We start from the raw sequence: 26347 nt of genomic DNA, 5'->3' as shown, positions 1-26347 counted from the left end.
CATGCTGCATAAGACTAATATTAGAGTTTTTTTCTCTTCCAAAACACCTCATAAACTTAGTAGTCAGCTACATATACAAACATGAGGGTCTGGATCAAGATAAAATTGACTGTTTTAGAACGGTTAGACCAGTGGTTCCCAACCTTTTTAGTGGCACGGAACCCTTAAGGTATTTTGTCAAACTTTGCGGAACCCCTCATAAAATAATTATAATGAATCTAATACAAGTAGGCTACATCAAAGAAAAATGATCAAGCACATCATAAAGGTTGACTTCAATTCAACGACTCACCAAAACGTATTGTCATGTTATTTGGAACGGTCGTTTCTACATTTATCTTGCAATTTAGCTAGAGTGTATCAAGGTTGTATTTATTACGTCACAATTGATCAATGGTGTAACAAAAGTTAATTACATGGTTTGGGCGCGACTAGATGGTTTAGCAGTTTGAAACAATGATATTATGAATCATTCGTGTTTGAATTGCTACACCAAACCGCTTCGAACCGCGTGCAACCGTTAAAGTTCACGGAACCCCTGAAAGGGTTGTACGGAACCCTAGGGTTCCGCGGAACCCCGGTTGGGAACCACTGGGTTAGACTATCAGTTCTGGAACAACTGTAATTAGCTTAATTTGTCCAGCAGCTTCATTTCGCGCCCTGAATCTCAACTACAACAACGTAAGAAAACATTATTCAGTGATTCTTCGTATGTTACGGGACGTAATTATACGAACACACGCACGCACACACACAAACTCTGTAACAAAGTGAAAACACCACAATCGGACCATGTCATGGGAAATCTACGTCCTGAGTACGATGCGAGTGCACGAGGTAGATGGAGGAAAAACGGGATAGCTTACACGGGGTGAGGCGGCGGAAGCGAAAGCAATTTGTCACGTTAAAAAAACAGACAGAATTTTGAAGTCCAGGCAAAAGTTGTAGGGAATTTAAAAATACGCGAATTCTTAAAAAAATGGGACTTTACGCCTGTGTTCACAAGGGACAAGAGATTTGCTGAAGCCATTAAAGTGGAAATTTTCAGTGTTCACATAATAGTCATGGTACGGGTACATTAGGCGAGGCGTCTTTTCAAAACGTGGGGTTACATGTTTGTACAAATTGGTATATACACACAAATCGCAATGATTCGGGGATGATTACTACTGTTGCTCACAAAATACGTGCTTGTATCGTATAGGGGTCACGAAATTTTGTACATGACAGCGAAAAAAAAAAAAAAAAAAAACGCACACTAAAACACAATACAAAGTCACAAATCGAAAATAGGCGCTCAAAAAAAGTATATATAAGGCTTTCAAAAAAAAAAAAAAAAAAAGCCATTCAAAAACACTTCCAATGCAAAGACAACATGCGAGGTTATAAATAATCTGAGGTTACTGGTTGCAAAGTACAGCGATAATTGTTGTATCGACGTTGAAGCGAAGCAGGTATGGGTGGGGAAGATGCGAAATGGGCGAGGATTTGGCGTCTTTTGTGGAATGGAACATGTAAATTTGACATGTGCTGAAATCGCTTGAAGAGCTTGAGGGCGGAAGAACGCGTTAAAAACTTTTTGAAGAAAGTCGCGCGGACGGTTTGAAGAAAAAAGGGACTTTCCCTGAAGAATTTGTCACAATGCAAAAATGTAAGGAACGCTTGAGGAGCATGCGACGAGGTAAAAGCACGTTTTTTGGGGGAAGGCGGTTATATCGACATTGATGGGTAAAGTTAGTAATGAGGTAACGACCAGTAGACCGTGTATTCGGAAATATCCGCTTGTGAAAACTACGTTCATTAAAACATTTTCGAGGCATATTCCTAGAGGTTAGTACATATTAAGTCCGAAGCACAAATGTACGCGGAAAATCTACACTAAATGGCGCCGCGGAGCACGCAAATAACCATGTACGACATTGCGAATGGCTTCCAGTACACGAGCGTGCATAGTGGGGCGGCAAAATGGATTGATACAAGCTCTGTCTTTGGTTCCACACAACGCAGCACGAAAAGCACTGACACGAATGCACAAAATAGACACATTGAGAATATGGTGACTAGATTTTGAGTTCATTCAAAATGTGCTAATTTCAGTTCAAAATACGTTCCAGTATAACTGCTTGAGGTGTTTAATACCGATTGTATTGAAAGCACCCGAGGAATGTTAAGATATGAAAATGACACGCTTTGGGGCCAGGGAAGACTGCTGTACAACTGACCCATGGGTAAAAAGTATCAGGAGTGCGTAACAACATTATATAGTGGACCATAAAGGAGTGGCTATTTTGTCTTGCGAACTCCTGTCAGGAAATAAAGGGGTCGAATCTTTACTCCGCCCAACGTTTCGCTGCTTGCCGTCTGAAACTCATCGGTGAGACGGAAGTGCCAGTCTCTCTCCAGATTGAGCTTCACCACTGACTGGCGCAGAGAGCTGCGGTCATTGCTAATCACGCAAACCGTCGCACCTGTTCCGGAAAAGCACATGTTATGCGGATTGGAAAATGCACATGTACTAAAGCACAAATGTTAAATATTTGGTGTCAAACCACTTATGGTGCAAATATAGTTGTACATTTGCTTGTGGAATGAAACATTGCAGAGCACAATTTCAGGCACCAATCTACAAGTGTGTTGATTCCAAGTTTAAATTTGGACTACTGTTTCTTGATGAAATGTGTCTAATACACTGGCACTAACAGGCAGTAAAAATCACTACGTCGTTGGGCGCCAGATTACAGCAAATATATATTTAGCATTAAGTAATTGGCGTGTAAAACTTATAACCAAGGTTGCCATACCGTTCTTATTTCGGAAATTTGTCCTTGAATTTGGGATAATTACCAACATAAGTATTACCAGTAATGTTTTATACATGGACAAAACAACAAACCCTACCTTCGATAAAGGAAAACTCGTGCAGGAATTCTGGTTTTACGTTGGAGCTGGGACAAAACAACATGAGAGCTCCGTATTCTTTACTGCAGTCGATTGCCCACGAAGGTGCGAGAGGATGACTGCTCGTAAATTCCACAAATATCTAAAAATTTACAGAGGTGAAATATCAAGCCCTAAAAACGATTAAGGCTTCTAATTACAGTAAAGATCGCCTTAATGCTTTTATGGGCACCTTACCAAAATTAATCTAGGCGTAGGCTAATTGGACTGAACTAAATGCCTACCTCGGGTCCCAGTGACACGTAACCGTCGAGACAAAGTACGGGGTGGGACGCTTCGTTCTTGCTGAGAGGAAACAGTTCAGATGCGTTGAGGCTAAAGTAGGTTTCAAGCAGTTGATGTGGATGGAAGGCAAGAGGCTCGAACTCGGAGTCCGCGGCCGTCATAAGGGTTTTCGAACTGAAAAAAGAGATTCGTAATGTAACAATTTAATCAGTATAGTCAGTGTAAACTTCTATTTTTGTCGTAATAGAATCATAAACAGACGATTAAAAACATAATAGTAGAACACACACACATATAATAGTTGACATTACCGGCATATCCAGAAATTTAAAAAAGGAGGTTCAACATTTTTAACTTTTTTACCGGGAATTTCCCTATTGACGTTCTACGAATCTACGGTATCATTTATTCTGGTATGTGAAATTTTCCTCATAAATGTACCACGCCGCACGCGAACAATTAATTGAAAAACTAGTCGTGCATGAAACTCAATCAGGCATAAATAAATAATTTTCAAATTCAGCTGGGGACAAATTTAAAATTAACAGTCAGTAGACGATTTCCTTGTTACTCATACCTTTCGGGGTTTATCAGTTCATTTTCCGATGATGGAATTGCTTTAATGGCCACCGCAATGCTTTCAAGGCGGCAAACCTTCAAACCTGATGATGCCGCTCGAATTGACCAATCAACGTCTTCATTGTAAAACCTACAAGATTCGCGTTAATATAGGAAGGTCATGGTAGGGATACAACACTGTTAATACCTGGTACAGTTATAAGTGACGTCACGGGTCTTACGTAGGTTGAGCATGACGCAAAAACCGATGACGCGCTCGGAGAAGTAGTTGCCACTTTGGTCAGCCTAAAAATGTAAAATCATTTTTTTTAGTTAAAGTGGGTATTCTTAAGTTACCATTTTAGGAACATATTTCTGACAAAACGAATTATGTGTATATTTTCCAGTATCAGAATAATTAGCATATTAGTTTTTTTCGAGAATGTTTAGACAGAAAAGACCCACCTCGTTTTCCACGTATTCTACATTAGGCATTGTATCCGGATCTTTCATATTGCCTGTCCATTGTCTCAATCCAACAGCAGCGAATTGCTCATTTACCGAAGCCTCTAATATCTCGACAATTTCACCAAACGACTTGTTCGCCCAATTGCTGTTGTCATCACTGCTACAAACACACAAACTTTAAAGAACAGCCAATTGTTACCAGGCAGCATAAAAACAAGACATCTTACATGTTTAACGTATGGGCACAACTTAAGGTGTCATGTATTACTACTACCCGACATTTAAAGACATTTATTGCGGCAAAAAAACTGATAATCATTAATTTAACATAACGATGACTAACGAGTGTAAAAAATGTACACAGTGTTATAAGGCCGGTGCAATAAATTGACCCATGTGTGTGGACCCATCCATAGTAATAGTGTGACTTAACAATGTGCCTTTTTGCTAGCACGCCATGTAGTTAAACAGAGTAACCGGTGGTTTGGGTGCGGTAATTTGTTGTGACAATGTAATTTGTTCTATTTTGGAAGATACATTAAAACCCCTTGGTGACGATTTATCTCTATAGTTCCAGGTGTGTAAAAAAAAAACGATTTTTGACATAAAACAGCACAGTTTGGGTATCTGTGAAAAGTAGTTTGCGACAAACGATGCGCAAAATATTGCCCGGCTTAAATCTCTTCGTTAACCCAAAAAAGTTTCCCCACCCAATGATAAATCAAAACAAACCCAAATTCGTCGGCAATCTGAATGGATCTCCACTCGCTCCACGAAACACACTCGTCATCAACCAACAGCACAAAGGGCCAGATTGAATCCGGCTCTTGTTGTCGTGGGACTTCAGTGTCGTAGAAATGCTGGAACAGCACCTGAGCAGCAAACTTAAGCGAACCTGAAATCACACGAAATACAAAACATAAGCAAGCTAAGTAACGTGTGTATAATATTCCACGAAAAGCTAACTACGGCAAAAACAGTGTAAAAATGCACGTCAAAAACGGTATACTGTGATATAGGGTTTTTACATGTATGTCCAGTATGAAGAACTAAATGTTCTTGTGCCGATAGTTTTATTGTGCTAATAGCTAGTATTTGAAAGACGGCAGCAGCTATTAAAATCTATGCACTGTTGTTACAGTATTGGTTTATTTAAAGGCGTCGATTGGGACAAAATACTAATACTGGAATAACGTTCGATTGAAATCAGCATTTGTTCAGTGTTAACAACACGGGCGTATATAGGGTTAGCTTCTTGCAAACAAAACGTCAGAATTGTCGTTGCACAATAGGTGATATTCAGTTATTTAACTATTTCGAGCGGTCTGTTTAGCCCAGGGGCCGGCAGTCTTTTTTTGCACCGGGACCGTTTTGGAACTGAAATTTTATCACGGACCGGCCTTCAAAAACTAAAAATGTTCAGAAATAAGGAGGCATAAATCATTTTTTCCATCCAGTGTTCAAAAAACAACAAATACAAAACAGACGTGAGCGCAAAATATATGATTTCGCACACATTTTTAAGCTTAATATTAAATGTTACCTCGGCCTAAGAAATCGAATTCCGGAGGAAGAACAACGATCACTGAGTCGTGACAAAACTTCTTGAAATTCTCGCTGTCTTTGTGTCGCACCATGATCACGTGCATCGGTTCGCTTCCGTCCGACAACTTGAAACCACTCGACGAAGCGTTGCCAAGATTGTACAGTCCATCGTGTACAGAGTGATGAGCTAAACTCACGACCGGTGTCTTGATCCCAGTATCGTTCTGGAGAAATAGGAAAAAAATACCATCAAATACAGGCTAATTTAGAACTGAAGAATCGGTTTTCAATTTTACTGTGAGCTCCCTCCCTAGGAAGTTAAAAAGGAATACAACAACGCAAAGTTTTTGACAAATTGTGCTGGTTTTGATTAGAAAGCCGGTGTAGAGCAAACCCATTTTGCCAAATAAAAGTGATACGGCGCCTTTTGTATTGTAAATACAATACGGTTGAAATCAGATAAACCATATTTTCTACCTTAAGAGTATTAAAAATGTATTTTTTTCCGGCTGAGAATCTCTTTCATAGTTCTAGTCAAGACCACTACTATTGCAAACAAACTAAGGTGTAGGTTAGGTACAATGACCTTAATTTTACACAGCTATATTTAATTGTCAGGGTTTCATTTTACAGCTTCAGATCCTTGAGGGGAGAACACTGCCCAAAGCACGCGAAGAGCTTTTATCGTACAAGATTAGACTTAAAACTTCCACACAGAACAATTGAAAAAAAACTGACCTTGCATTTGAGGCGTAAAGTTCTAAGCTGCACTTCTCCGCTTGGAGATCTTCCGTAGATAAAGTTAAGCATAAACTTTTTGGGTATGACAAGTTGGTAGTGGATTTCACCCTTGTAACCGCTCGGTGTTAGGATCACAGATCTTGTTTCGGTCTCAATTTCCCCTGATACCTAAAGAAAACAAAATTTCCGTCAAAAGTTTTCTATGGAAAAAATTAACAAGGCTATTTTTGCAGGGTATACAGATGCCCCTAGGTGTCGCTGTAGGTTACATGTAGGATAGGAAATTTCGTTTACCTCTTGTGTGTTTGTCCGTATGCTGCATGCGTTCACGTTCGAATTAAACGTTGTCACAACATTTCTCTGCGAACCAACGTCTGAAAAGCAGAAAAGTTAGATAAAGCTTGGACGGCCGGCCACGTAAGAATTGCTTGAAGCCTTAATTTAGGTGCGGGGGACGATAAAAGCCGTTAGAAAAAGAACAATATTATCCCAAAAATGATACAGAATACCAAATTTTGATAATTTACTTGTAACATTGACCGCCACAAGAGTAATATGACAATTAGCGGTAAAAGCCACTTACTTGATTGTATAGCTTTGAAGCAGTGATATTAAACTATGTACCGCAAGTGTGCCATGAAACACTGGAGTCATCCGGTGTTTTAGGCCTTGGTTACTTTAGTATTGATTGCATGATACGCAAGAGAGTCTTTATCTTATTTGACCAAAAGCAGGCCCATGGTCACTATAAAGTCACTTAATTCCTTTGAACTATGTGCATAAGCGTGTCGCGAAAAAAATGTTGAATTTCAACTTTATAAGCAGGGTTGCCATCGACTTGAAACCAGAAATAAGGACAACCGAAAAATTACTATTTCATTCAATGTGAAACAAACGTTTTCGAACAAATCTTGCATTTATACGAGCCGTGACATATCATATGCAATATTTTGGCAGAAACAATCTGTTCCGGCAAATACTTGTTCGTAGAAAATACTTCGTGCATCTCACAACAGCTCAGGTCTAGGTTTACTTTTACTTGTAGCAGGGATTTGACTTGTAATTGTTGAAAATAAGACAAACGAAGGACTCAAGTTAAAAATAAGGACATTTCTCAGAAATAAGGACAATGAATTTTTCTAAGACATAGCCCTTCAAAACAAGGACAAATTTTAGAAATACGGACGGTATGGTAACCCTGTTTATAAGTGTAAGAACCACTGTCCTAAATGCTAAGTACCAGGCCACGCTCTTGTAGTAAACATTGTGCAGCAACAGTAAATAGCTGAGCAAAACACTGGCGGTGGGATAAGACGAAATTGGGCTGCTAAAATATTTTCCGGAGGTCCAATGCTTCACACACAACTGAAACAGGAAATCCCGTTAAACGGTCTATTTACCACTTCATAGTAATGCGCTATCTTTCCCAGTAAGGACAATCGTGAAAAAAAGAAAAACATGTCAACTCACATATGTTTGATGGGGCTTAAAAGCTTTAGACCAGGACAAAATATGGACTTTGCCAGTGTTTTTAATTTATACGATGAGAGTTGTGCACCACCAGGGCAACATTACATGGCTCTGTAATGTTCTTTTTGTGCAAATTTTAAATTTTGCAGGGATGGTCCAGGCCGAGCCAGAACCCGAATACTCGGTGTTCGGCCGAGCAGTGACATGAACAAATTTGCATAATTGTGCCCCGATAACATACGAAACGAGTGTTCGAAAGAGTATGCAAGAACAAAATGACTCTTTTTCAAATGCGTTAGAAAGTGGAAAAAAGTGGACGTGGTTTTGACTAACGTTATCTCTTATTGACCTTTTCTTTAAGGCAAATGCATGCAAATTGAACATTCTAAGTTGCAAAATGTGGAATACAACAATGAAGCTGATATTATACATCTGGTAGCATAGTAACCTTGTAGGGACAGTTTTTCCAAGTGATCGCACGAATTGACGATCTGGCTTTGTTTTCTGCGTTGCGGGTCGGGAAGCAAAGTTCGGAAAGTCGAATCACAATCGACCTGCAAGATGGGAAATGTGTTAAGGTATTGATGGAAAAATGTTAGAAAATTGTACCAACCTCTTCTAGGTCTTCGCCATCATCGTAAACTTTAACCTCATGGAGTTTCATCAGGGAACTGTCCGCAAAAATGTGCAGGTTAAGATATGCAGATTAAATGGACAACTTTATATAGTTACTGAGGTATCAATATCGCTATGCTTGACCGTGTATTAAACAACCAATTTTAATGATTAGTGTTCGGGACATCATGATATCAAACATGTGTGAATAGATTAATCACAGTGTTTGGGCAGTTTAAAACAGGAAGAGAAATGCGCTAGCTAGGATACAAGTAGGGACGGGGCAAAACTGCAAATATACCACAAACGCTGGGTGCTTTGTGACGTCACAAACATTCCCAATTCCATGCTAGATTTGTAGCTTTTCAAGGTCTATTACGTCACCAGCGGTGCATTTAGCTGCACAGGCCGCAGAAATACTCGTTTTTTACTATCTTATGCACTCTACTATTAAGTGTCACTTCACTTATAATGATTTGAGCAGTAAATAAAAAATGGTAAAATCAGTGTAAAATGTCTTCAGTAAATGCGAATCAACCTGCAGTTTTTAATCAAAATGCCTCTTCAAATCAGCAACTAGCTTTTCTTTAATTCCACAATTTCTTACGGTTTTAACCATTAGCTTAAGCACACGAAGTAAAAAACACAATATTGCACACATCCAACATATTTAAACACTCAATATTTAAACCTAAAACACACTATTGTTAACATAACAATTTGACTGCTCTATAAACAGCTAGTTCAACATTTACACACCTGTGAAGTTGCTGCAGGAACTGACAACATACTCTAGCCGTGTCCGTCGTTGGACTTGTAACCAACAAAAAGCGTTGTGGATGTACAGAGATAGGAACACTTGTATCGCCACTGCTGGATAGAGACCCGTCAAAGAAGTCTGGGTGCCCATGGACTGGCTTGCACCATTTTCTGGAAATGTTTAATGCGTTTAAGGCCGAATGGTCGTTACAAGGAAAGCACAATGCCTTCGGTTTAAAGGAGTGGAAATGAATTACCAAGTATTGTTGTCTATTAACCATACAGTTATTAAATCCGGTTTTCGTTTTATTCGTAAATGTAGCTTGCCAGTTGCAATTTTAAACCATTTCAATTATCTTGAGTCTGATTAAACGTTTTCTGGCTCGTGTGCTTTCATAACAAAGCCTGTTATACATATGTGACAAGTATAAACCTTACAAATAGTTAACAAGCAACATTTTTCGGAGGCTAAACCGGCTAGTTCGATAGGAGGCTAAATCCGGCTGGAACCAGTTTGAAATTCCGGCGAAAAACTACCCAAAACGGTTTTTTCTTCTATTTTTTGACCCCCCAAAGCCGAAAAAGGGTAAAGCTTGACCACACGGCTCGTGCAAGTCTTTATTTATTATTATATACATACCTATAGAAGTCGGCCTTCTGTCGAGGAGTGCTGTCGTGCTCCAACTGTGGATGTAGGGAGTCTATCCACGTACACAGAGGATGTGGTGGAAGGCTGGAAAGGGTGGGAAGGCCCTAGGAGAAGCACGAATTATAGACATATGCCATTTTAGGTATTTTTCAATGCAAGTTTTAAATGTAAGCTTATAGCAGACACCATAAGCCTTGATTGGCTTCCATGAAAAATTGTGCATAAAAGGACAATGGCATCGTGACAGTTCGGGCATAACCTTCAAATCGGAATTTGTATTGTTTAAGTTATTCTTGGAAATCGCGAAGCAGTAAAATACCTCTTTTATTAAGTAGCACGATCATCATAATAACACGCGTAAGCTAAAGTTTTTTTATCTAATGGATTTAAATGTATAGGAAAACTGTTTAGTCAGATTTGAAAATTTATACGTATTTACAACAGTTTAAAAAGTGTGCGACATGTTCGTCTTGCAAAATAGTCTTTTAGTTGTAGGGAATAGTATATAAGTTGGCCATAATACCTGCAGGCACCTTGGGTTATAGCCGTGGTTCCCAAGAGGGGAGGAATTTTTAAAATCGAGAGGAGGTATTTATCTAAATTTGTGCAAGTAGTTTGTAAATAGGCAGTCTAGTTGTGGGAATGTGACCTGTGAAGTCACAAAAAGACCCCATTTTTAAATGATCTTTGTATGGTTTAGCATCTACTATGTAGTATTTTAGGGAGGAATAAAAAAACTGGATTATAAAGGATCAAATTGCAACTGAAGGCAAATCAATTTCTCACCTTTTTGTCCCCTTCCAACAAATCATATATGTTCTGCGGCAAAATAACAGTGGGCATGGTGTGTTTTACATCTCCTGTGTATTTGCCTAGGAAACAAAACGTTATTAGATCAAGGGAATAGAGTAGGAATGCACAACCTTTTCGCTATGACGGCCGCATCACAAGCCCTTAATTTACCAACGGCTACCAAGTGTCTCCATGTTTTAAGTATTAATGTGTAAAGAATTAGGATTTACGTTATATTCTCCCGAAAGCCCAGATTATTTTTTCAGTTTATCCATTGATTCAGCTAAACGATTTGGCAATCTTAACTGCTTATGACGGCACCATCTGTATTGTTACGTTGTTTGACGCGTCTTGCTACTGGGCTGGTAATATATATTTCCAGTTTCACAAAATGCATTCAGACAAGTGTTTCAGAGCCTAATGACTGGCAAAAGAGTTTTAATCAGCTCACGACCGCCTTTCATACATATTAATACATATTTCCACGGCCGCGGGTTGTGCACCCCTGCAATAAAAAATAAAAAAACGACCAAGACTAGATTCACCTTTTCCCGATGAAGTAAGGTTTGCCTCTTTCATAGCCAGACTGACGAAATCGAGGGTTGAATCGGACGAATCTTCACGTTCGCGTTTTCGACCTGTGCCTTGCTCAGTCACATCAATGCTAATAAAATTCATGTAAGCTTTAATTTAGATGTATGGCTTTAACGACAATAGAGGTGGTATATAATAGCTTTGCAGACATGTTTTCTGTATGTGTCAGTAGTTTCATAATCGTTTTGCGCAGGTACGTTTAAGGTGTTCATAAAACGCCCGTTTTTTCAAAATAGCGAGAAGGAAATGAAATTGTAGTAAATAACATGGAATTTAGAAGGCAAAATTGCCAGCTTTTTTAAATATTCATTGGTGTACTAGGTATGTTATTCAATAGATATTAACACCGTAACTTAACTCCTTTATAAATAAGCCAGAAAGAGCCTTAATTTTGATAATTCTATCTTAGTGCTTCATGCTAGGAACACATACTTACAAAACTATGCTAAAGGTTAAGCCCAGAATTAGAGTGATACCCACGGTAACTGTACGGCAGCAAACAAACAATAGGTGTTTACAAAAATTGGCTTAATGATACAAAATTACTCCCACGCGGCTCACCTCTTTCCACCATCCTCCCACTCACAAGTTTCCGTCTCCTCAGTATCTTTTTCCACCGGTGGAGATGTACAGCTATCTTCTACGAATACAACAAAATGGTAAAAATGACCTCAAATGTCTACGAGGCCATATATACATATGTCAGGTCCTACCTTCGTGTTCGACCACTTGTAACTGACCCTCGTCGTCAGAGGAATGTTTCTGCCGCTTTTTGGGTGGCGATTGTCCGCGTGGGCATGCGTTGGCGGGTCGATAGCATACCGGATGGCAGATTGACAGTTCCCGCTCGATCAAGCTGCAATTCAAATCGCCAGTTCCCTCAAACACCATACGGAGATCAACATGCTGAATGCCCCTGAAAAATTTAACGTGTTTTTGTTGTGCTGATTTAGTAGGCAATATTTTTTTCTTTGCTGAAAAAAGGTTACGCTGCACATACTATGCTTTTTTGATATAGCACATTTAGACGTGTAATGCAAGCAGTTTGTACATAGGTCAGTAACGTATGGCTGGCAAACCAGATGTGGCCTTTTTGATACCTGTGACTTGCATTTAGACAAATTTTTAGTAAAGGTTCCTATCCCCGCCTGAGCATATTTCGGTTATAAAATGTACTCCAAAATCTTAACACGCTTATTTCGGGTAAACACATGCTTACAAATATTTATTCTTCCCTAAAAACATGTCAAATTTACGCCCGGTTAAGAACATAGTCTCTGGCAGTTTTATTTTTACTACCTTGGGATACGTTGATTGACTAGTGCTTCACCTTCATACACCACAATGCATGGAATACCGGCAATATCTTCCAGTGATGTCGGCATCCAATCTCTCGTATCAGGATTCCAACTCTGTTACGAAAAAATACGAGGATTTTTAAATGCACCCTTTTCTAAAAAATTTACTAGCATTGCGAACCTTTAGTATCCTTAGAAAATGTCGAGATAAGGCCACCTCTTTGTCGCAGCTGGAATAGAGAACTACCTGCGTAATAAAACAGCGTGCATGTTACAAATCCATATACGTTCGGGGGGGACATTTAAAGGCACATTCCAATACCATATACAACCCACACGCCGACTTACACAAAACCAAGCAAGCACGTATAACGTTTGTCTGCGGGCAAAAAAGCAATTCTACACAGTTATAGGGCGTACACAAAATGCCATAACACGCCGCAGCAAATTTTATACGCAACACACACGTTTCTATACTAAACGGGCACGGCAAATATTGCAACATATGCTGTTGTATAGGCGACTTGGACAATGCATTACTACTGTCATACTTCAAACGTTTTGTCAAGCCCCAGTTTGTCTCTCGTTTCCGTAATTGAGTCATGGAAACGGGTGGCAAGAATTGAAGTTGGAATCCGAACAACAACCATGGCACCCTCGCCGTCACGTGAAGAGCGAATGAGGTCCTTAAAAGAAAAACATATGTTTCCGTTAGTTCATTGTGTGTCAGTTGTACAACTCAAATTCACGTTTGGTATTTGACACTAATACATACTTTGCGTCCCAGCACGCACAGTACGTTAACGAAGCTATATTGTTTTCGGTTTAACGGTTGTGAATTGACAATTCATACACAATGGCAATCGACGTCAAGTTACAGTTTCGTGTTAAGATGGAAACGGGCATGAGATAAACAGTTCTGACAATAAACTAAAATGACGAATAATAGAAAATGCGCAGAATGGTTATTTCATATACTTCAGTACAGTAACCTCTAGCCGCACCGCATACTAAGCTTGTTGGATTCGAATTTCGTTAAATCGGCCAAAACCAACTTGTTTTTTAGAAATAAATATGAATGTCTGTTGATAAAATAATGTCTGTGTGATAAAGTTTCACAACTGAACGAGTAAAACAGAATAAACTACGTGATAGATGTTTTCACGAAGAAAAAGTAAGCTTGTTCGTAAAAATATTGTGTTTGATGTGCAGTGTTAACATTTTCAAAGTTTTTTGGACTGTAATACGGTTATTTTACAGTGGACAAAAGTCGGTTTTGGCCCGGATCGTTTTAGGCGGTGCACCGCTACTTAAAACGTTAACCTTTTTAAAATCCGCAAATCTTACAGCATACACGCACAATAGAGTAGTAACCAGTGTTATGTACCTGCACAACTCTAGTGATAACCGGCGACAGAAGACGATTCCGTCGAAGCTCAACTTGCCAGTTTTTATCATCGCTGCGAGCTTCTCGTGTGATGGCACCCACATATTGCTGCAGCATTAACTCGCACGCAACCAAAGACGTGTGGAGCATAAAGTTGCTGCAAAAAATAAAGAAAATACCACGTAATGGATTGGTTTTTAGTCCCTTTTCAAAAGGTTGACTTATAATGACAACAGTTCCCAACCGGGGTGGTATTTACTTGAGTTTGTACATGTGGCTTGTCAATAGACACTTAAGCCCTGGGAATCTGACCTGTGAAATTAATAAAATACATAATTTTGAAATGATCTTTGCATGGTTTACCATATACTCTGTACATTTTTTCGGGAGGAATGAAAATGTTTTAAATTGTTAGGGGAGCAATTAGTCGAAAAAGGTTGGGAACCACTGGATAACAAAAACTAAAAAAGTGAGTGCACAGGAATATTAATTAAAAATAGGTCAGACAAAAAGACTTAAAGACAGTTTGGACTTTCTACCAACACGGTTGCTAGATTAGGGAATCGAATACAAAGCGGTTTGGGGCGAAAAATAAAACGGCGCATGTCTACAAAGCCATTGTCCATTCCCGATGGAAAGAAATCGGATACCATTACAAAGCCTTGATCAAGCCACAGGCCATCGTGATCAACACAAGGTACAAAGACTGGGCGCCAACGAACAACTCGATTACAATAGTGACTCTTACTTGTCCAGAAGATCCCATTTAATTGCTTCGTAGTGCGGATCAAATATAGTGGCTAATGGAAAGGTGTCCACCTCGTCAACAGCGTTGTCCTAAATTTGAAAAACATGTTTGTTAGGAAACTGGTTCGGTATAACGTCTTTAAATTGACGTGGCGTACTATGATTTATACACGAGTGTGCCGTGATCGCTGGTATTCATTAACGCTACAGGGCTGACCGAGTAATGACTTAATGTTCATTTTAGCTGATTAAGAAATGGTGGAAATGAGTAACTTACGACCTTGGCCGTGTCAATGATTAAACGTTTTGGCGCGTTTTGGATTTTTCACTGGCAGTCTGTACAAGGTCAATGACTGCGCAAACATACCTTCCACCAGGTTGCATATTTTGTGAAGTTGGTTACACAAAGAAGTAAGAATTTTGCTAACGTTTAACTACTTTTATTAGGTAATGGGAGCTTCATGGCTGATCCCAGATCATGGATTTATGTTCATCTTACGTGACTTAGGATCTGGTAACTTATTTTTTTACGCCTTTTGTTTCTCGGGTTTTAGGTTTGTTGCCAAAAACTGAATTATTTCGTATATACTTTACAACGAGATGTACAAATATATGCCGCTCTGTTAGTAAAACAATTTACAACAGCAAATCAATATTGTACTCACGTTGCTATGGAGCCGGACGGTTGGTAGGGCTCGAACCTCGTTGCTAGGGGCGATTCGGGAACGGTTTGTGAGGAGAATATCAGGTGATGAGGTACATTGCACAACTAGCACATTTTTTGAGTTTGTTACAGAGGCGTTATTGAGGAAATCGCTTTCGTCTGCACTATAAAAATAAGTGGGGTTTAATTCATGAAATTATTCATAGGTTTTCAACCAGGGGTAATTTACCTCCTAATCGACAAATTTGACATGCTTTGGGGGCAAATAAAAGTAATCAAAATTTGTTAACAAAACTTAAGGGTAAATTTACAGTGTATTAAAAAAGGGGAGGAAAGTATTACTATCAAAATCTCCTGCGGGAGAAATAAGGGAAAAACGGTTGAGAGTCTATGGCATAATAATCACACCCAACTTTCGCAGCATAAAAACACGTTTACCACTTTTTGCATTTTCGTGAGTTTTTAATCTTTACCTCACGGTGTAAAACAGGCAAGCTTGTAACACTTCCAAGTTCAGTACAAACACTGGAAGGTTCTATATCATGTGTCTTAAAATTCCAGCCAAATGTACTTCCATAATGACTTTAAGTATATTCTTACTTGTTTGAGGTAAGGTTTGCTTCTAGCTGAATGATAACTAGAAGTGTTGAGGTATCTTCCCACTGTTTGCATACAGACAACAATCTAAATCGAAACAGGTTTCAATACATCGCCTACAGGCTACAAATCATGTTAATCTCAATCTTTACCTTTGTTTGCTGGACGACTCCATTGTCATGACGACCTGAGACGACAATGCTGATCCAGGGAGTGAGGTTTTGTAGATATCCGACAGTACGCCAGAGTGTGTAATGGTGGATACAGTTTGATTGTGCAAAGCAGGACAGCGAGGTAGAAGGAAAATAAACCGCAACGAGGTGAAGAGCGAAAAACTGAGGGTCGCCTGACATTGCAAGACCTGCACAACATTGGGTTTAGCACATGTGTGTCTTGCGACGTTTTTTTTGAAATTTCGGACCGTTTTGCTATAGAATTTGTCGATTGGTGAAAAAATGTATTGGGCAACTTAGAGTATTAAGGCTCAGTTATTATATGAGAACAAAATGTCTGAACTTTTTATAATTTATATGTACTCACAAAGTTACAAAGTTTTCGCGTTGTTTTAAAATGTGATATGGCTTAAACTAATCGACATCGGTTAATCCGGATCATTGCCTAATCCGGACATTTTGTTTGGTCCAAACGGGTCCGGAATAACTGTAGTTTATAAGTAGTACTTATCACCTGCAGGTGACTTATAAATAAAAACAGTAAGAATATAAAGAATGTTTTTTCTTATCACAAAAACCGTAAATGGAATCTTATAAGAAACACTTATTTTTTGCATCACTTTATTGTGGGAATTTTTATTCCAGACACAAGAATTTGTGGAAATGGATTTTCGACAACAAAAAAACAACACTACCACGTACTTTCGAGGTGAGTGACGTCACGAGATGGGCTTCGTATTGTTGCAACGCCGAACACTGTGCAGCGGGAAGGGTATGATTGGGAGGCTCGCGTCGGCGGGGAACAAACGGTTGAAAGATAGGCGATGATGGACGATGAGGTACGTTGTTGTATATGGCGAACGGACCTGCAAAATGGGCGGTTTTCATGTTGTAAAAATCGTTGTTGTCCAAAAAATTGCCAAAGAACCTGGCACTTGTAAGAAGCATGAAGAAAGATTTAATAGAAATGGTATACAATGTGTGTAGTATATAACAACAACAACAATAATGCAGCAATGAAAACGTTTAAATTAGTTTATCTTCCCCGGGGATACATGGGCAAAATATTTGGAAGCATTTAACCTGAAAAAGTATACGGCCGGGTAACGAGCTCCTCGCGGACCGGCGGTTGCCGACCACTGTCATAGGTGATACATATCTATATGTCTTAAATAAACGGTGGATGACAGACTTTTTAAGTTTTCAGTTTGATAAAAATGTATCCTGATTTTTCAATCCTGAAACGTACAAGTTAAGGCGTGGAAGAATATTCAATGCAACTAGATTTTATACTATGCAAACTCCACTATGAGCTGTTTCCCAACTTACCCGAAAGAGACAAACGAAGTTGGGTGAATGGCAACGACACGAGGCTTTGTTTTAAAAGGGACGACTGATCTTCGGTCGACAGCAAATGTTCGCTTATTGTACGACACTTGCGTTTACCTGCAACGTAAAATACAGTTATTCAGGGGCACCATGTTGTGTGAAAAACACCACTTGTTCAAGAGTATGCAAATGGTAGACGCTTCGGTGAACTTTGCCATTTCTGTTTGCCGAGCACATGGCGGTTAATTATTAAGCGGGGTTAAGGCGGTCGAGCGGTGTTTGTTGTTTGACCACTTACTGGAAACGACAAGATGGAACTGTAGACTGCAGTTGGCGGTCATCGAAGCGCTGTAAACGGCTATTTGGTATAAAGGTCGGTTCGGGTTGGTAAGATTGCGCAAACATTGGGTGATTGCATCGGCGCTTGACAACTGTAAAAAAAAAACTCGCCTCCAATGTCGTGAAAAAAATAAACTGATTTCAAGGATTTTCAGAATTCAAGGCTATAAACAACCGTCAACAAGGATACTGCCAAGTTAGGCATTCACGCTTGTCAAGTGCTGATTTTGGCCATGTTCCATGGCCACGTTAGTTTATATGCTAATTGTTTTGCTCGCAGTAAAATTTTACAAGAAATGTATTAACACAGTGGTCCCAACCTTTTTTTGACGAATAATAAATTCATACATTTTTATTCCTTCCTAAAATACTACATAGTAAATGCTAAACATACAAAAATTATTTAAAATTGGTTCTTTTAGCAACTTCACAGGTCAGGTATCTAGAGTTTAATCTACAAACCATGTGAAAAAAGTACAAAAAATGCTTTTATGGGAAACAGTCGGTTATCACAGATGTTCATTAAACAACAGAATTACAGATTCAGCAAATTGCATTTATTCAAACAACGTTACCTCGCTAACGGCCATCTTGACTCGGCCTTGTGAGGTAGAAGCAAAAAAATTGGCGAGACTGATGACACTCGATGGCTTGAGTTCTTTCACGGTTGCGAGAAAGGTATCAGGAAGACTTTGCCGAGCTTGGACGATTGTATGCGAAAGACCTTCCTTGCTTAACTCTCGTTCCGCACCTGGAAAGAAACAAATATTTTTGAGCTTTTCGGTTTGGTGAATGAAGTCAAGAAAAAATGTCTGGCCTTGTTGTACGGGGATAAATAGCGATAGTATGTCGGCAAAGAGTATGGACTCACGCTTAAACACTGCAGGTAAACAATACTTGCTATTAGTGATGCAACGGACTGTAGGTTCACCAAATTAGTTTAGCTGTAAATGGCCCCAACTGTTTGAGGCGGATTCGGTGCAACACTAGTTGCTGAAGAAAGAAAATATATATAAGAAGACACGCGACCGGTATAATTTTTGATAAAAGGTGGTTAAAAAAATAATATTTTTACTCTAGAAAACGCATTTTCAAATGTTTGAAAATTAAGGCAACTGCAAACGTTCATTTATGTCCGTTAATTGTTAGATTCTCAAAAATAGTCGCACTTTATAGAGAGTGCTCAGGCACAATTTTTAGCAAAAAACAAACTTTTTTAAAAATTGTTAAAAATGGCTCAAAGTGGAGAAAAAGAACAAACAGGGCTTAAAACGCGTTTAAAGAATACAAATTTTGAACACTTACCAAGTGAAACAACATACTGCAGTGTAATAAGTAGCAAGACATCGTTTGACAGCGGGGAATGGTCGGAAAAATCTAATTGCTCTTTAATCTGTAAATAAAAAATGGCTGCAAAGACGGCACATAATCAATAAAAAAGTCTCATTTAATACTTACGCTGCTTAGGGGCTCCTTAAAGCATTCAGAAAACGTTTGCGTCACAGTTATATTGGAGGTGTCGCCTGAAAAGCGAGGTAGATTTGTGGTGGGACAGAGAAAAACAATGACTGGCTTGCGCTGAATGCTGAAGGCCAAGTCGGGAGAAATGTCAACGGCGGAAAAGGCTGAGACATCGCGGTTTATCATGTACCGTTTTGGCTGCAGTTGATCTTGGGATTCATCATCAGCTAAGAAGAATTCAAAAATGGCTTGTAACAACGCCAAAAACGTAGCTTAACTATAAGTACAATTAAATAGAGTTTGGAATACAACATACATTTTTGCTCTTAGTTAAAGTGTGTACCAATTTTTCTCAAATACCAAAATCTATTATTGCATTTTTTCGCATAAGTGCGGTACACTAAAAAGATTCTAGCAGCCGAAAACTTGACTTTTGTCCAAAATGTGGTCGGGAATTGAGAACATAAATAAAAAGGCCAATTGCCTAAAGATTCCCATTAGACGAAGTTCTATATTTACGCCTTGTCAGAAAAAAAGGAAATATACCAAAACTCACCCAAGTTTGAGCTAAGGCGCTTTAGTGTGTCTGGGATATTACGTTGGGACGGACCGGACATCGATCTGCCTAGCAAGGGATGGGGTTGCCCATGTAAGCGATGTATGGCGTTCTGCAGAGGCGAGTCGAGATGCTGAGAGCTTGACAAGCGTGGAGTAGGCGGCAGAGCCCCTACGTTAGGTTTTGGAACCAACTGCGGAGACGCCATAACAGGCAACATGCCCGCCCTTGGAGATGGCACCCCAGATTGTAGTTGCCCTGTAAATATACTTGTGATAAAACTGGCAATAATTCGTTGGAGTTGATTCATACCCTCTAATCCTTTGTTCCACAATATCGGAGGTCCTCTTATTAGGCGACTTGGTACCTTTGGATCTTTTACGAGGTAAAATTGAGCGTGAGCACCAATGAGCTGACTGGAATTGGTGGATAGTCTTGGGCTGGTCAAATCCACAGTAGCTTCCAGTCCAATGTGGTCTGATAGTTGACTAAAGGTGTGGAGCGCTTTCTCCCCACAACCAACACATTGCGCCGATAATGCTGACAGAAAAACGCAAATTTAGCGCACTCTTGAAACTGAAACGTGTTCAATATGCAAATAAAACCGACATTTTACCAATTTACTCCATTTAGGTCTTATATTTAATGAGAAAAGTACAAAGCTAAAACCTTGGGCAGAAGTATTGGGTGGAGGTAGAGATTTCAGGTTTAACGCAATGATCACCAGTGACGTTGTATCCCCCGATCTTGGATTTAACTGCATGCATAACAATGCATATGTGAAGGGAAAGGCAGCCATAGCCAAAGCGTCGTTCTCAAACGTGGATAGCCGGATATCTTTTCCAGTTTTGCAAAAACCTAAAAATAAAGCACAAAGGTTATTGATTTTCAAAAATAGCGGAAATTTTTTTATTTGAAAAAGGAAATTGTCACAAATGTTGGCTCTAAGTTGACACAAAAAGGCATTTACCTGTAATTCTGCTCCCCTGTCGTTCAGTTCTTCCTTCAAAACTCATTCGAGTGTGGGTGGTTCCATTGCCATGCATGCCATTGATAGGTGATGTCAAAGGTGGCATTGGTGGTGGAGGTTTCCTGCCATTTAACAAGTATTGCACACATTGAACAGCAAACTACAACACAGCTGCTTTACACCTACCTCATTTCCAAGCTCATAGGTTGGGTACGATTTGATACAGCCATTTGATTGGGTCCTGTATATAAAACATCACTGGCAGATGGATTTCGGACCATCGGTTGGGCTTTAGACTGTTGCTCACTCTGCATTTGCTGCCATACTCGTAACCGCTGTAGCTGTTTAAACCTTTGCAGCTGGTTTTATAACAAATTGTTTGTGTTAATAGACCTGTCATGTGTTTAGAAAACAGGTATATTACCTCCATGTGTTGCTGTTGAGTAATAAGTGGCATAGTTGGCCGGGCCGTGAGCTGTCTTCCGTCAGGAGATCTGTTATCAGCATGTAAGACCTGTGGTCGAATTTGAGGCGTGGGAAACATGGATGCCACTAAAAAAAATGTCGGAATTCTGTGAATGCTATTCTGTATAAATAGACTAATTAGCAGAACATACCATCCTTACCTGAAGATGGTGACTGTTGACTGGAAATAGGACCTGTTAACTGCGGTGTTACATTGGGTACAATGCCAGTGGAAGCTGATTCATCTCCTGTTTGTTCACTGCCTGCATGCTTGCTTATCTCTTCACTCAATTGATTAATATTAGGTTTCACATCTAAATTCACCATCAGTTTAGCCCCTGAATTAATATTGCAAACCAATTTATCATACCTTGTTGATCATCAGGTATTGTGGAACTCGACTGTCGTAGCGTGAAAAATAAGGTGGAAAAAACTGAGCTGGGAACTACTGCTGCTGATCGCAATGATGATTCAATGCTGCTATGTAAAGCCTCCTCAAATGCGGCCTTATGAGCAGATTGGTTACTACCCATCAGGTCAGAAGAAGACACCACCTGAAAATTTCAATGACGAAAGTTTAAAAATACCTGAAAATGTGTTGTTAAGTTTCATAATAGTATTTACATTCTTACAACATTATTTTTTACACACTTACTACAAGGATTTTTTTTAAACTCTTCAATAACACAACTTACTATTTCATAACCATGTACTCAAAAATGACAGCACACCTGGTATGTATCATTATGACAAATTACCATGTGCACTATAGCAAACACAATACTGTAAAAGTATTGCTTTGCACTTACCTGTACAGGTAGGATGTTTTTGGAACGCATGGGTGCTGTTTTTTCGGCCAACCATACCTATGTCATGGCGCTAGGTGAACAAGTAGGAACATCAAATTTTTATTTCTGCACCCTATGCATTATTACAATAAACATCAGTTACCTGAAAATCAAAACGAACTTAGTTCTTATTGCAATCAATTTAGGACTTCTTTTTTGTATTAATTTCAACAGACAGTGGCCAACAATTTAATTGGTTAACATGGCAAATACCACTAACAAACTTTTTCTTCCACTGGACTCAGGTTTCACAAAAAAGCAGCACGGCGTTGAGTAACTCAATCCTAGGTAACTCCTACATGCTTACAATACACTTGCGATCATTACACGGCTACAAGTACAACGCAGACCTCGCCTGAAAAGCGCCCATTTCTCCGCGGCCGAACTGCTCTGAGCAGATCTTGTGGCCGCCTTCCCGGTGGTTCTACGCACACTGCCTTCTGCTGCTGTAACAATACAGTCAACAGAGCACACTCAGGAAGCGAGATGAACGGAAACTGCTGTGCCACACGTGGCTTGGTGATTATCATTACGTCGCTGTGGCCATCTATCATCGGTCAAGTAGCGCAACAGAGTGCACCAAACCGGCAAGTGCAAGCTGCGTTTGCTGAAGGTCATGCATTTGTAAAAATTCATTGTGTTGTTTTCCTCTAGTTTTCGCAGAGGCTTTTGACTGAGCGTTTTTCTCCCACAGGCTTCTAAACCATACGGACGAATTTAAACTTTTAGGCAATGACAACGGCCTACGCAACCGTTTCCTTCTGTAGAGGCGATTGGCGATCCAGTTGAGAGAAACAAACAGTTCTCCAATTCTTTGTCGTTTCACAGAAAGCCTGTGACACCATTTAGGAGAGCGTTAGGCGAAATAACAACTTCCAACGTAAGCGCAAACTTTTGCTTTTGGAAAAACAATGTGCGACTATGGCGTGGTACAGTACTGCATTTTTTGTGTTGTGTACTCTACTCTACCTTGCAGCCGTTTTAGATCTACGCTTTAACTGACTACAAGTACACACACATCACGCATCAAACCCATCTCCAGAAGTCGACTTGGTGGCAAACAAATTCGCGAAATTGGGCATTAAAGTTTACGCGAATTTGCATATGATTTGCTCACGAACATGGTGTGCGCGCGAATCAACAACAGTCAAACGCACTTTCGCGCAAGCACAGCATGACATTTTCCACTAATTTGGTTAGTTATAATTTCGTTTGTACTCTCGAGATGAAAGTTACCGGTTCCCGCCAAAAACTAACACAAAACATTCAACGGGCAATGCGATTAGTTCAGCACCGTTGCAGTCAAATGAACCCAAGTGACACCCGTACAAGGCTTTTCGCGGCGTTTAGGAAAACTTAAAATACACTTTGTTAGTGCTAGGCTGCCCGTGACGCATTTCGACACAAAACGAGAGGTTCAGTGGCCTACTTTGCATGGTGTTCGGCGGGTTAACTGAGTTCGAACGCCACAAACCAACCAGAGTCACAAGTGTCCACCACGCCACACAAACCCCAAACACGACAATTGCCGGTGGATTTAGGTCACCATGCACGTTTGACAGGGCGCCATTAATCCCAGTTGTGGTCAGCCTACTGGATCTCTTTGTCTTGACATAAATTTAAATTTGAAACCTGTTTTCCAAAGGGGTGCTGAGTTTCCAAATAGACTGTATGCTTCAAAATGTTAAGCATAACCAAGTCTTTAAAATCTCAGGATATCCAAACATTTAAAGTTTATGTATCTAGCAATAGGCTTCAAGTGTATTAAGCCAATAGAAAATTATAAAGACAAAATATTTAAACACAACATTTCAGATTTCCAAGTTTTGACTCTTCCTAGAATGTTGCATGTTCTTGCAGTTTTTTTTTTAGTCACAATTCATGTTGCTGAATGTCAAAATAGCCTGATAACAGAATTTAAACCAAACTATCTTTGCAAACACACTCTTTTTTCTGAGATATGGCACAAACAGAATCACTTTACCAATTACTTTACATTACTTCTGAGCTTAAGACTTTATGTTAATTTTGTGAAATTAATTTTTTAGGTGCACATCCCATGCCAAAAAGACTGCAAAAAAATGTAACACTGGAGACATGTTGATTATTTGTCCCAAACATGTTTTTAATTTTTGTTCAGTTGAGTAATAGACCAGTGTTTCTGATAACAAGTATTAGAATTACCATTACTATATTGTTTTTGTTATTAACATTTAGAAAATATGATCAATTAGCCAGAATATCAGTGTCTGAGGATACCACTATGTCAACCATTTTTAGATTGATAGATTACCATTAGTTTTAACCTCAAACTGTTTGAAATAATATGATAGACAAAACACTGTTATTAGAATTGTAAAATGAAATGACACACTTTTGAATGTGAGGAGTGTTTATTATACACAACACATGTAAACTTTGTTTTTACCATAGGTAAACTTGTTTTCCATTGTTATTAAAAAATATCAAAACCTAATGCTGACACCTGACATTGTGGTTAAAACACATTGAACCTGTCGACTGTTCATGCACAGTTTAATTCTTAACAAAACAAGCAATTCATATTTTACTACAAGATTTTTCAGATACCACAAAACCACACATTGTTTTTGATTGTAATAAATCTTAAAACAACATTTACCGGTGTAAAATTGACAAACAAAAAGAAGTTCAGGTATGTCTGACCTGAAAATTTGTTGTTTTTTGCAAACTTCATAATATTGTTATCCCACATTTTGCTACCAATTCTACTCCACTTCCGGTACTATGATCAAGTGAGCTGTGACAAACAACAGCAAAAAATGTGGTGAACGAAATTTACTTACTGGCTCAATTGCGACGCTAAGTGTTACAACACGCTGATAATTTCTTTTTGTTCGATACAATGATTTTAAAGTCGTTGAAAGGTTTATTTGGGGATTTGCATCTGAAATTCTCTCCAGCAACCAGCAATGCATTTTATAAAATCGCAAACATTGTTTTGTTGTACTAAACCACTAAGTGACGTGTGTTCGGCGTTCGAGCGGAAGTTAAATTCTATGTTGATAAATTAACGTACGAGAGCAGCTTGCGTATGTGGTAACTGGTAATTTATTGGTGTAGGTTTGATGATGTATTATTGTTTTTTTGACATACTTGCATGTTATGGTTTAATTAATTTTACAGCTTTATACTATGACTTTGTGACTGGATTTTTTTGTTCGCATTTTAGTTACCAGTGCAGCAGGGTAAGTTAACAAGAAAGTTGGCCCTCATTATTACCAGTGATTTAACTGATGTGTGTCTACAACATGTTATATTTTTCAGTTGAAAAATGGTTGATGTGGATACCCAGGATATACTGGGAGACATTCGATCAGCCACACAATCAGGTGAAAGAAATAGGCTGTTTTATCTCCATGTTGCAACTCCTGGTGGTGCACCCAAAGCATTTCATAATCAAGTCATTATTCCATTTCTCAAAATCAGAGGGTGGCAGAAGGTTAGCTATCGCAACACAGGTTTTCGGTAAACAACTGTAATACTATACCATTTGAATGTTATTATGGCAACAAACCTTTTTTAGGGCACTTTATTTTCTGCATGACAAGGATGGAAGCATTGACCTTGAAAATGATATGTCAACAACATTCAAATGTGTTCGATGCAAAGGTGTTGATAACAACAACAATTTTCAAATTCCTGCCAAGAAATCTCGGCGAAGCAAAACTTCAGTGGAGGCAACTGATGTAATTGTAAAAACTAGCTGCAGTAACTGTGCATCACTGTCACCAACCCACAGAGCTTGTCAGGACAGAAATGACCTGAAAGTCAATGTGGAAAACTACAAAAAAGCTTCAGGTGGCACTTTTCAGGTTCATATTATTTTGTCCCAACCAGTTGATTATGAAGAAGACTTTTTGGAGTTCGCTTCACAACCTGGTGCTGTTGAAGACTAGCTTTTTGATTTGCATGGATAAAAATAACTGGTTTTAACTGCTTTCAAATGATATGCTAGCCTTTTTTATGTTTGGTAATTTTCTGTGCAATGTTGTTTATTATCCTGTTAGACATTATAGAACTGTGGATATGCCTGCCTTGTGTATTTAAGCACAATAAACTGTACAAAGCATTCTTGCAGCCAATCAGGTTCTGTAGAA

The 26347-nt window shown here is 39.1% G+C and overlaps 2 protein-coding genes across 4 annotated transcripts; one reads left to right on the top strand and one right to left on the bottom strand.

The window, feature by feature from the left end:
- Positions 1 to 682: 682 nt before the first annotated feature.
- On the bottom strand, positions 683 to 22339 carry LOC145230760 (GREB1-like protein). 3 transcript variants are annotated; one of them, XM_080096285.1, is made up of 41 exons: positions 22170 to 22339; positions 21731 to 21914; positions 21513 to 21674; positions 21320 to 21447; positions 21082 to 21254; positions 20896 to 21017; positions 20595 to 20783; positions 20238 to 20465; positions 19926 to 20183; positions 19367 to 19596; positions 19214 to 19301; positions 18484 to 18659; positions 17868 to 18000; positions 17570 to 17686; positions 16943 to 17106; positions 16220 to 16428; positions 16071 to 16154; positions 15472 to 15634; positions 14808 to 14896; positions 14060 to 14216; positions 13224 to 13358; positions 12854 to 12919; positions 12674 to 12786; positions 12088 to 12290; positions 11936 to 12014; positions 11326 to 11444; positions 10775 to 10860; positions 9980 to 10092; positions 9340 to 9510; positions 8579 to 8636; positions 8414 to 8519; positions 6790 to 6869; positions 6493 to 6663; positions 5753 to 5978; positions 4942 to 5104; positions 4207 to 4369; positions 3950 to 4047; positions 3761 to 3892; positions 3183 to 3357; positions 2899 to 3040; positions 683 to 2468 (listed from the first exon to the last, which is right to left on the bottom strand). In XM_080096285.1, the coding sequence occupies exons 1-41, from the start codon at positions 22197 to 22199 to the stop codon at positions 2284 to 2286; spliced, it is 5868 nt and encodes a 1955-aa protein (XP_079952411.1). In that variant the 5' UTR covers positions 22200 to 22339; the 3' UTR covers positions 683 to 2283. The 3 variants fall into 3 exon arrangements, with proteins under 3 accessions (XP_079952411.1, XP_079952412.1, XP_079952413.1); XM_080096286.1 differs by having other exon boundaries at positions 4207 to 4366; XM_080096287.1 differs by having other exon boundaries at positions 21522 to 21674.
- Positions 22340 to 25144: 2805 nt separating this feature from the next.
- LOC145230762 (uncharacterized) lies at positions 25145 to 26319 on the top strand. Its single transcript, XM_080096290.1, has 3 exons — positions 25145 to 25435; positions 25515 to 25715; positions 25774 to 26319. The coding sequence occupies exons 2-3, from the start codon at positions 25522 to 25524 to the stop codon at positions 26144 to 26146; spliced, it is 567 nt and encodes a 188-aa protein (XP_079952416.1). The 5' UTR covers positions 25145 to 25435; positions 25515 to 25521; the 3' UTR covers positions 26147 to 26319.
- The last annotated feature ends 28 nt before the right edge of the window (positions 26320 to 26347 follow it).

The sequence above is a fragment of the Phallusia mammillata genome, chromosome 5, assembly GCF_965637545.1.
Source record: "Phallusia mammillata chromosome 5, kaPhaMamm4.hap1.1, whole genome shotgun sequence".
In the NCBI taxonomy this organism is placed as follows: Eukaryota; Metazoa; Chordata; class Ascidiacea; order Phlebobranchia; family Ascidiidae; genus Phallusia; species Phallusia mammillata.
The sequence above is the reverse complement of the archived record's forward strand: the minus strand, read 5'-3'. Positions and strand labels throughout refer to the sequence as shown.

Excerpts from the sequence above, each read along its gene's own strand:
- LOC145230760 (XM_080096285.1), bottom strand. The coding sequence starts at position 22,199 with ATGCGTTCCAAAAACATCCTACCTGTACAG. Across the intron at positions 19,597-19,925 it reads GCGCCTTAGCTCAAACTTGG|CTGATGATGAATCCCAAGAT; the intron begins GTGAGTTTTGGT and ends AATTCTTCTTAG. Across the intron at positions 16,155-16,219 it reads GAGTCGTCCAGCAAACAAAG|ATTGTTGTCTGTATGCAAAC; the intron begins GTAAAGATTGAG and ends GTTTCGATTTAG.
- LOC145230762 (XM_080096290.1), top strand. The coding sequence starts at position 25,522 with ATGGTTGATGTGGATACCCAGGATATACTGGGAGACATTCGATCAGCC. Across the intron at positions 25,716-25,773 it reads TATCGCAACACAGGTTTTCG|GGCACTTTATTTTCTGCATG; the intron begins GTAAACAACTGT and ends AACCTTTTTTAG.